General features: G+C 45.9%; 1 protein-coding gene across 1 annotated transcript; it reads right to left on the bottom strand.

Moving 5' to 3' along the window:
- Positions 1–4,925: 4,925 nt before the first annotated feature.
- LOC122374545 lies at positions 4,926–11,314 on the bottom strand. The gene is made up of 6 exons (XM_043353356.1): positions 10,648–11,314; positions 8,175–8,521; positions 7,791–7,900; positions 7,454–7,583; positions 6,968–7,121; positions 4,926–6,056 (listed from the first exon to the last, which is right to left on the bottom strand). Exons 2-6 carry the CDS (start codon positions 8,462–8,464, stop codon positions 5,496–5,498), a joined length of 1,245 nt encoding a protein of 414 aa, XP_043209291.1. The 5' UTR covers positions 8,465–8,521; positions 10,648–11,314; the 3' UTR covers positions 4,926–5,495.
- Positions 11,315–11,723: the final 409 nt, after the last annotated feature.

Genomic DNA, 11,723 nt, shown 5'->3' with positions numbered 1-11,723 from the left:
GCGCGCAACAATAACATTTGTTGTTGGCGCACCATCACTATGTAATTTTGGGATAAGGGTTTTTCGCTTTTTCTTCAAATCAATATGACAAAAGTTGATTCATTAAAATATTTTATGATATTCTTTTCAAGGTGATGTATCAAAACCAGCAATCTAGGTAGGAAAACCGAAAAGGCCAAGAAATTAGCAAATGTCCCATCACTACGTTTGTTTGTGCAGAGCACACGTTATCCGGTACAGTATACCTACAGGCGTTTATTACCCTGCCATCTATTGAGTAAAAAGTAAAACATCTTTGTCGTGCGGCGCAGCATCTCTTCAGGCGTTCACTACTGGTGACATCTAGCGAGCAGTGAGTAAGCCCAAAGGGCGAAAGAATTAAATACCCATCAATCACCAAAACACGAAGCACCGATCCCATTCTTGGTAGCTGCTTGAAGCTTACAAAAGCCAAGATAATGAATATAACGGCTGCAGCGTAACCGCATAGTTACGGAGCGAGCGAAGCGAGCGGAGTCTTACGTAGAATAACGGAAATTTCTGAGTATGAGCGGCCGGCCGGCCGGCCGGCCGGCCGGCCGTGGTCACGCTTTTGCGAGGCTTATATCTCAGCAACCCCTTGACCGATTTACATGCGGTAATTTTTGTGGGGTAGCTTCATTCCTTCTACCAAGTATTGAACTATTCCCGATGCATGTGGGTGACCCCTTATGCACGTGCCACGTGCAAAACGAAGAGATGTCACTTTTGTAATTGTTGCAATATCTCGGTAACTACTTGGCCGATTGCGCTGAAAGTTGGCATGTAGGTAGGCACCCACTAGGCACTGCATATCCATGTGCCAGAGTTGGGGTGCTGCTGCACGTGCGCACGTGCAGGGGTCGTTTCCAGATCTCGAGAACGGCTGGACCGATGGCGCTCAAATTTGGTACATGGTTAGGGACCGGTTAGTAGGCTGCCGTGCAAAAGTCAGTTGGGACCCATTTTGCACGTGCGCACGTGCAGGGTGCCGCTTCCAGATCTCGAGAACGGCTGGGCCGATTGTGCTCAAATTTGGCACATCGCTAGAGACCGGTTTGTAGGGTGCCGTGCACAAGTCAGAAAAATTGAAAAAGTTAGAAAAATTGGTATTTAACAAAATCTACAAACATATAACTGAAAATGAACTTATATCCGATAAGCAAAGCGGATATCGTCCAAATCACAGTACAGATATACATCTTGTATACCTCACCCACCAATTATTTTCAGCACTAAACAAAAAAGAAAATTTCACAGCCGTCTTTCTCGATATTTCAAAATATTTTGATAAAATATGGCACAAAGGTTTACTAAAAAAATGTGAAATACAATACAACATAACAGGAAACGTCTTGGAATGGATAAAGTCGTACTTGAGCAAACGGACGCAAGTAGTAAGAGTAGGAGACAGTTTTTCTCCGCCGGAACAAATTTCGGCAGGCTGCCCACAAGGTTCAGTGCTCGGGCCTCTGCTGGCTATTATGTATCTTAACGACCTGTCAAAAGTCACGCAGAACGAAGCACTTTTTTACGCCGACGACACTTCCTTATATTCATCACATCCACATGACAGCCAGGACCACAGAACGACGATACAAAAAGACTTGGACGACATAGGACGTTACGGAGACGACTGGGCAATCACCTTCAATGCACAGAAAACTATACAATTGACATTTTCCAACGTACATGACAACCAAGACTTCAAGCTACATTTTAAGGGGCAAGACATTCCCACTACGAGTTGCCACAAGCATCTCGGACTCACTCTTTCGACTGATCTTTGTTTTCACCAACATGTTAATAGCATTGTCCGTACAATTAATTCATTACTTGGACCTATCTACCCTATAGCCAAATTTCTCACTAGGCCTATGCTCAGCGACATCTACACAACATATATAAGACCTTACTTTGACTACTGTGACATCATTTACGACGGCAACTTGACAATCAAAGACAAAATCCGCCTCCAGAGACTTCAAAATCGATGTGCAAGACTCGTTACTGGAGCACTATACAGATCACCGACAGACGCACTTTTGAATGACTTAGGGTGGGAAAGACTGGAAACGAGACGACTCATTCACAGACTCATTTTCTTTCATAGACTTTATAATAACAATCCTCCCCTACCTACATATATCACCAACATTTTGACTGACACAAGACAGGGTGCTACAGGACTTCAACTTAGAAACGCTACCCTACTGTCGCTTACCCCGATTAGACTCACATCCTTCCACCGATCCTTTATCCCAGCAACTATCAGGCAGTGGAATCTTCTTCCTGCTGCTATGCGTGCCATTCAATCCCGCTCTGATTTCTCTCGTGAAGTCTGGCAGCGATTTGGGACAGCAGAACCTCCACTGTCACATTCAGTCGGCACAAAGACAGCAAATACACACCACACTAGACTGCGCATCGGACAAACATTACTGAACGCACATCAATTCCGAACGCAACACCCAAACGTCCTTACTCCAGCGTGCACTTGCGGTCACCCAAATGAAACAACCACTCACTACATAATGGACTGTCCTCTGTACCAAACAGCTCGATCGCAACTGTTCGGTGTCATGCAGGCTATCGTTCCAAACTTTGATAATCTCTCAGGAAAAAGTAAGCTTGACATCCTTTTATTTAATAGAAACGTCACAAGCATGGTGGGTGTACATGTGGCTCACCACTTACAAACATACATTCAAAACACCAGGCGATTTACTAACACAACGTAACATTGACATAAGTACGAGTATACACACTCACAGCCACACACCACCTTCCAGCACGGCACTCACATCACTCATCTGAGCCGGCGGTGGCCGCCCTGTGCACGGGACCGAGCGGGCTTTCCCTATTCCAGTTGGATGCTTCGTGGGTAGTTGGCGGGGTCGGCGTGGTTCTGTCCCCTGCTGGCTGTGTTAGTGGATCCATGATTTATTATCTTGTTAAATTATGTTGCAATTGTTTAGCTTTGGAGAGGCGCCTCGACTTAAGCGTTAGCTTTTGCGCCGATCCGCCATGTAAACGTGTTTGCATTTGTCAATGAGACAATAAAATACTTGTGTGTGTGTGTGTGTGTGTCAGCTGGAGGTACCCCCTCGAAATTTCGCACGTGCAAGGCTCACCCTCTCGCTCGCTCCGTTAGTCGCCCCAAAAGGCGCTATACTGGTGGATATGGCTACGTGGTGCTCTAAAGTACAAATTTTGCCATACCATAAGCCCTCGGCCTCACCAGACACCAATGACCAATGTTTGGGTTGAACTAACCACAGCTTTCGTACCGGCTGAAAATGAGAAATTTTTAATGGTTTCTAGCGATTACACCTAACAGGCTCAAATGGCAACAAAGTAACTTTTAAGCGAGGCTGCTTCTTTGCGGTATTAAGTTTTCTATAGGTACGTTGTTCCATTCTGATTTTTAACTTGTCGCTTGCTGACAGTTCCTTCATTTGACCGTCGAATACTTCGACTCAACTCAAAGTAAAACTCAAAATCAACTTCACTGGTGAGCCTGTCAAATCCAACAGAAGTTTATTTTAATTTACCACACAATAGAGAGCAAATAAAGCACAGCGCATACACATAACATAAGGCCCTTAGCGTGCTGGTTGCAATATATCTAAACGTTTTTATTCGCCAGCGAATTCTCATTCCTCTTACGATATAACAAATCTGCAATAATATCGCACATTTTCAAATAGTAAATGCTACACTTGCACAGTAACAAATGAAACAAATATAGGGAAGCAGTGGCTGCAAATGTTACGGTTAGGGCACACAAGGTCAGCACGTAGCCATAACTAAACTATTTCCAACGACAAGTCGCATACAGCAAACATACCGAAAAAAAAAACAGTACAAGAAACTTACGGCAAACTCAAGTTATCTTCGAATTTAGACTGTCCAGTAAAGAGAACCGCTACTGATGACGTTATATCGACTAACTAGCAAGACCAGTAACAAAACTAAAACACCGGAAGAAAGAAAACTGTACATTAGTGGCACACATCATACCAAAGTTTTAGTAAATAGAACGATCTCCCATCTCCAAGCAAAATCAATACGCATTTTACAGCACTGCCTAATTTTAGAGACATGAAAATAACCCTAATATAGCTACACTTTCAATAGACATTTCCTCATAATCGATCAAAAAGCATAGCTTTAGCTATCCATTAGCACAATTTTCCCAATACCTTCACGCTAAATGTGCGTTTGCACTGTTCCAATTTATCGCTGACTTTGCTTACACAGCCGATATCCCTCAGAATCACACAAGTCGACATTTTCAAACACCCAACACAACAGTCGACACTTAGACATCTACCACACATTTCGACATTTCTGACATCCAACGCACGTTTTCCGGCATCCAAAAACACCACAGGTATGCTACCTTCTTACAAGACACCGCTTCTTTTCAGTGTGATCTGCAATAGACTACTACAGGTTATAGCACGCCCTATTTTTCACGCTCAAACACACTTCGTCGTTTAGCATCAACAGTCACCTTATGAAGTCGTGACGTCACACCCCGGACAATGACGTCACTCTTACGTCACTTCATGCCGAACAATCATCACATTTCACCTGCTGGAAGCCCGACCTAATAGAGACTAGCATACCTTAGGGCTTACACGAGATGGCGTTTTTTACGTACGGGATAAGGCTTGAAAGACTGGTCCTTTCTAAGGGATATGGCTGCGCTACAAAGGGGCACCGCCGAAGGTGATATCAAGAAGAGGCTGTGACAAGGCTACAATGATCCATGAGTTGTAACGTGGTACGTACGACTAAGTATTTACAGCATAAATGCCGGAAAACTTTAAGTTTTTCGACAGCGAAGCAAAAAAAAAAAACGTAAAAGCGCGAACAAAACAAGAAAGTTCATTCAACGATGATAGCACACAGAAGATGACAGAACACTGCAAAAAGCAATAATAACTTAAACTGATTTTGGCATAGCGCTTTGGCTAACCCTCACAATTATTATATTTCTTACATCCTAATGATTTATACTACATGCAAATAAACATTCAATAAAACTTAACGATAAACGAAACCGAAAAACCCTACGGTAAGTTCCTTCGTAAAGCGACTTTGCTAGCCAAAACATAAAAGAATACCAACTGCTCATACTCCTGAAATAAATTAATGCCACAAATTTGGCCGCGTTCTGATCGCGTTACCATGGCAACCCAGAACCCAGAATACGGGCGATCACTACCCATAACAGCAATGGCAGTTGCTTTCTCAATACATCCCCTAGAAACACGATAATAAGTCAGCCACGATACCCGGCCTACTCTTTGGTGTTAATATTGCCGGTTAAGACATCCCCCACCTCCCATATCCTACAGTAACACCACTTTTACAAACATTATATACAAACACGATCCTGCATTGCACAAAACATGGCCGAACGCTGTCTTCCTGTGGCAGGTCAAAGAATCCTAATCAGACCCGTTTCAGCCCATGTCCGACGTTTCAGTCTCTGACCGGGGACTATCGGAGCTCATACCAGAGGCCATACTGGGGCTCATGCTAGGGCTCATACCTGGGGTCATACTGGGACGAGCACCATAACCCATACCAGGTCCCATACCAGGACCCATTCCTCGTCCCATACCAGGCCCCATACCTGGCGTCCCTCTCGGGCCCATACCGGGCCCGGGGGACCCCTGCCAGTATGGCCCACTCCCTGGCGCTCCTCGCGCACCTCCCTGATACATCAGCGCCCTCTGCGGCTGAGCTGACGGCATCCCTGGCGGAGGGGGCGGCGGCGGAGGCGGGCTTCCATGACGCATATCCACCCATACGCGCGCTAGGAGGATGTAGAACCCTCCGACGATCTTCAGACAGAACTGCAGCAGGGCGGTGGCCAGAGGGGTGCAGCGTTGGACGAAAACCCCTGCCGTGTCGACGGCCCGCAGTAGCCACAGGTGGACGTCCTTGAAGCAGTTGACCAGCAGCAGAAGCAGCACGGTGATGAAGCGGAAGACCTCCCTCACCATGGCCACGCTGAATATCTGTCGGGAGAGATGGGAGGGGGGTTAGCATTCGGAGAGGGCGGGGCAGGATAGGTGAAAGAACGGGGGGAACAGGACACTAAAGAGTCAACAAAGAGTCAACAGTAAAGGGTCAAGGGGGGAGAGAGCGTACGAACGAACAAACAAAACAAAACAAAAACGATTGAAAAACGAGCAAACGCACAAACGGACGACGAACGAACTAACGAATGAACGAACGAACGAACGAACGAACGAATAAATGCTCGCGAAAGCGTACAAATGCTGAGATTTCTGAGGGGATCATATATGAGAGGGTAACAGCGGCGCACGGAAATAAAAGAGAAACGCTACGGAGTTTAGAACATTACATTACAATAAGACGACGAACATCCTACAAGGTGACACCCAGGGGTGATTATTTGTTCAGCCATCCCTCGAGTCACCACCTAACAAACACAACAGCTATCAGCAAAGCGGTTAGCTGACTAAGCTATGTAAAAACCGGCCACTATCTTGAACCGCAGTTTGCTGAGTCGCCAACTGTGCAAAATCAGGACATTACCGTCCGGTACCACAGCATGTCCAACGCTAGTGGACGAGCGAATTACACCAACAAGTATGCTCGGAAATACAACCAGCGACGATCATCGATAGGTGCCATTTTTGTCAATATTTTCATAAGGGTCATGATATGGTGTAGGCTGAGATTTAAGTGTATTTCTGACAGTGACGAATGCAACATGATCCAAACGATAATTGACATTTGCGTGATACGTCATTGTAGCAAAACTTTCTTCGTCATAAGCTCAACCAATCGCCGCTTCGACAAAATTACAATAATTGTGCAAATCCACGAGTTCGATTGGAGTACCTTGTATCTCCATCCCCCCCACACACACACACCCTCTCTCTCCCCATACTCTACCCACCTGTCGACAGAAGGCAGCCGCCTCTCCCCAGGGGAGAGCCGTCACTCTGGCGGTCATCCACCGCACTAGATCATCGCGAGACCACTCTGAGAGAGGCCGCCCGCCACCGGGTGCCGCCGGGTCCGCGGTGGGTCCGTCGCTGGAGCACACTTCCCTGAGAGGAGGGGTGATTTCGGTGGGTTGTGAGGGGTTCTGTTACACGTGGCTAGATGGGTCAGGCTATCCTGATTCCAGAATCATGGTGTTAAAATTACAGAGGGTCATGGGGTCAGATTACGTTATAATTGGAGAAGGCTGGCTGCAATGCAACAAATGCACATTTCATGAACTTAGAAAAGTTGAGTGGAGTGGTTAATTAGCACATTCCATGAGTTTAGGAAAGTTAAATGAAATGGTTCAATTACAAGCATACAGAGACATGATGACAACTGCACCTGTGCCATACATACGCCAAAGACGTCCACCTGAGGCCCCAATATATCGTACCTGAGGCATCTGATGCGCATCTCCAGTCCGTCTGAGCTGCGGTACTTGACCGACCGCACCAGGAACCAGTAGTGACCGAACGGGGTGCCCTCGGCCAGCTCCACGAACAGGCTGACAGTGTCGGCGTGTTCTGCGGGTGACATCAGGGGTGTCATCAGTGACGTATTACACCACAGGTAGAGCCGACACTTCAAAGGACAAGGGACCATATAGACTTCGTATTGTATTGGCACTTGATTAGTATTGGGAAGATAAACGTCTTTTGAATTGGCTATCAACATTGCAGGGTAAGTAGGTAGGTTGTGTGAATTGAATATAATAACAGAAAAGTCCTTACTTTTTATTCCAATCCACACATCTTCGTCCATTTCTTTCTTGCAGTGTTTAATCACTTCCTTGAATGTTTTGATGGCATTCTTCTCAACATCATCAATGACCAGCACATCTCTGAAAAAATGGAATTCAGAACAAACTAAGTTAAGATTGAGGCATACATCATGAAGAAAAAGATACACATCACATTTTAATGCAGCATGGCTAGGAAGTGTATGAAAAAAGCTATGAGGGATACACAGGGACACCTGGACAAAGCTTCTCATTTCAAATTGTGTGGTACATTACACAAGAATTCCCATGAAATTGGAAAATGATAACAAGGTATGCCCTTTACAAACCATTAACTAAGCCCTGGCAAAAGCAAAAAAAAAAAAGGACTACTGACCTGTAGCTTTTCAAAAAGTCCAGGTGGCGGCGCTCTCTGTATTCAGCTGAAAACACTGTCCATTGAAGCTTCTCCTTGATAAACAGCAAAGGCAGACTTAAATTTGAGGACGATCCCTCAAAGCTGTGCATGTTTTGCCTCTGTCTGCGGAGTGATGCGGGTGAACCCTCGGAGACCATGCTGGCATTTGAATTCTTACGAGCCCTTGGGAAAGGGGGAGCATCTTCCTGAATGGGAGAGCTTCTTCCTGAGCTTCTCCTGTATGCTGTCTTGAGAGGTGCTTGGGCCATTCTTCGCCTTGTGCCTGACAAATCTTCAAAGTGCGTTGCTACTTGCTAGTTAATCACCTTTAACAAAGATCAAAGGAATCAGTTAATGTTGCATTGCATCCTGAGCAATCTTTAATCCTAAATCCTAATAGGTACCTATTCCCTATCCTGGACACTTCTTCAGGCCATTCACCATTGAATTGCAATTTCAATTTGCAACAGCCTGAACAGTGAACAACACACGAGTACATGTAGGTAACACAACTTGGGCAATTTGATATGTGATTGACAGCTGTTCCGTAGTCGTAAAGCAGGCGTCACACTTGTTTATGCAACCAAGGATGCGCTATACCAATACATAACCAAACCAAACCAAACCAAACCAAAACTAGCCTAACCTAACCTGACCTGACCTACAACCTACAACCTAAAAACTACAAACTTTAACCAAAAACCCAGACTAGAAAACATTTATACACTACGCCGAACGCCCGTGACACCATCTTGCGCCGAAATTCGGCGAAAGCGATTTTGCGCTCTTGTTTCTGCATGATTTCAGCCGAAAATTGGGAGTCTTTTTGTGCCCAAATTAAGTCACTTTTATACAAAGCACATGTGTATATCTACCGATCAGGGCTTTATCAAACAGACAGAGCGTTCCAGGGCCTTGGACGCTCTCCCATGTTTAAGCGTCCGAACAAGCTTTTTTTCCACGGACACCTAACACCTCAATAGGTACGCTTAGCGCACTGCAGTGTCGTGCCGTGAAACAAGGCCGGAGCCCGAAGTTCTGGGGCCACAAAAATCGGCGAGGCGGTGTGTTTGAGGCTGGCGACAGCCCGCGAGGGCCAGGCAGCGGAGCGGCACGAGCTCCGGCACATCAGCTTCTTCTCGGCACACGGCGCAGAGCACCGCGGGCACCGCTTGTCTGGGCAGTCCCAGTCGCGGGTCCAAACGATTTTGTTCTCTTTTACAAATTTATACTGCGGCACCTGAAATCTCTTAAATTTCCAGCCTGTGTGAATTGTGATGAAAAACTGATATTACTACGCCTAAAACATGCAGTAACAGCATTGAGAAAATACATTTTATCAATTGTCACATTTAGTAGGCCAAACATATGATTTTCCTGTTGTGTTCTAAAAGCCGACCGGTTCTCCGGACAGATTTTATTCCCCGAGACCAGGACCAAAATTCACAATTCCAGCAATGATGGGCACTGCTCGCACGCCACGGAGTGGAGACAGCCGATTCGGTGCACGCACTGGAATGAGCGGCCCCAGTGCCCGCCCTCATCTGGCGCACCAAAACGGCGTCCTCTAGGTCCTCTCCGGGGTAGGGAGCAGTGGCGTGCTCCCGAGGAATGGCTGGAATAGTGACTCGGACCAGTTGTTGCGTCATTGATGCGAGGTCGCACAATGAACCGCCCTAGTCAAGGAGCGGGCGTTTGAGGGCGGAGCGGCTGCTTGTTTCGATAGGTCATCTGCGCTCTCATTCCTCTCGATACCACAGCGTGCAGGAACCCACTGCAGTATTACTTAATGACGCTTGGCGATGTTCAACAAAGTCTTCCATTCTTATCTCCATGCCGAGGGACGAGGGTTGAGGCCTCACCTGGGCGGCTGCTCCTCCGCCGACGGCCGAGTCGACTCAGGGTGGCTTGCCAGTTCGAGCATGCGACGATCGGGAGCAATACACACGGAAGTGTGACACCTGCTTTACGACTACCACTACCGGTTAGGTCAGGCAGTAGCGGAAGGACACCTTCAATTAAGGGGGGCAATGCCGACTTTTGGTCCCATTCACATTCTTTCCATGCAACGCCCATAGGGCGTATGTTAAAATGCCAAAATCAAAGGGGGCGTGGTGCCCCAGTGCCCTCCCCGTTCCGCCGCCTATGAGGTCAGGTTTGGTCAGGTTTGGTTTGGATCGATTAGAAAACATCTCTGGATATACTAGCATCTCACTCTCTCCTTGGTCACAAAAAAGACGTAAATCTACAATGACAAAAAGGGAAGCAATTAGCGAGATGGAATGGTGGTTGTGGTGGGACCAACGCCCAACGGTGGAAAGTATTTATCGCCTTGGGTGAAAGTAAGCCATGCAATTACCGCCCAGTGAGCCTCACAGCTATACCATGCAAGGTGCTGGAATCTCTGATTCGAGTCATATATTGCTGAAATTCTAACTAAAAACGAACTTACGCGGCACGCCCATCCACCAGCACAGCTTTCTTGACCTATAGAAGTAAAAGAGCAATGCGAACCAGGGTATATTGAATTAGGGTATATTGAATTAGATGCGAACGGCTTTCCGCCCTAACTTGAACTCTTCAACAACAACAGCGATGCGATGCGATGCGATGGTTTTCGGAGGTTTAGCCTTTGTATCGGCACCTCCTTGATTTCTTAATCTTTAACTTTTACTTTGATCGATGGGTTGCATTGTTATGGTTGGTTTGTGTGGCTAGGATTCTCACTAGGGGACAGGATTGGGTGTTGGGAGGATGAAGGTCAACTAGGATGGAGAACTTTGTTTTATTTCCAGCAGTCTTCTTTTCTTCCACAGCTTAAGCAATACTTCTTTCTTTTCTTCGATATCTTCCTCCTCAAACAGAAATATCCCTAAAATATCCTTTGCATAGGGTTTCTGAAGATGCATTGATTCTTTTCTTTCTTCTTCGTAGGCTGGGCAATTCAATATAAAGTGGGCGAGGTCTTCATTTTCTGCATTGCACATCATACATCTTGTGTCCTCTTTCTTGTATCTCTTGCGCTCATTTAGAGGAAGACAGTTAGCTCTTGCCTGGAAAAATATTGTTGATGCTTGCTGGTTGTCAATAAACGTTACTTCCTTCATCTCCTTTTTCCAGACAATGGCTTTATGCGCCATAGATAGCCTTGCGTGCGCCAGTTATGTACACGATTAGAGATGAAGGTGCACTAAATTGCTGCACAAATCGTAAAGCAACGTGTTGCTTTTTACTCGGAACGTAGCATGCATTGCCGTGCTGTAGGCAATGTCTTAGGAAAGATTAGTTATTAAAAGCAATGGTAAATCTGAAATCAAATATATTAAAGGTTAAGTGGCTGTGTATCCAGCTTCAGGCCGAAGGCTAAAAATATTTGATTTACCATTGGATGCTTTTTGATTTACCATTGGTTGCCTAGTGCGACTTTTTCCAAGTTCCCGATGGAAAAAACTGTAGGTTAGGTTAATTCAGGTGGTCATTTATTTTATGGAAATTTTCCAATCTATTTTTTGTTTAAATTTTATAGAG

This window comes from Amphibalanus amphitrite, unplaced genomic scaffold (assembly GCF_019059575.1).
Source record: "Amphibalanus amphitrite isolate SeventyFive unplaced genomic scaffold, NRLGWU_Aamphi_draft 001669F_arrow, whole genome shotgun sequence".
NCBI lineage: Eukaryota > Metazoa > Arthropoda > Thecostraca > Balanomorpha > Balanidae > Amphibalanus > Amphibalanus amphitrite.
This window is presented reverse-complemented; position numbering and strand designations above follow the sequence as displayed.

Excerpts from the sequence above, each read along its gene's own strand:
- LOC122374545 (XM_043353356.1), bottom strand. The coding sequence starts at position 8,464 with ATGGCCCAAGCACCTCTCAAGACAGCATACAGGAGAAGCTCAGGAAGA. Across the intron at positions 7,122-7,453 it reads ATGCGCATCAGATGCCTCAG|GGAAGTGTGCTCCAGCGACG; the intron begins GTACGATATATT and ends CCCTCCTCTCAG. Across the intron at positions 6,057-6,967 it reads CGGCTGCCTTCTGTCGACAG|ATATTCAGCGTGGCCATGGT; the intron begins GTGGGTAGAGTA and ends CTCTCCCGACAG.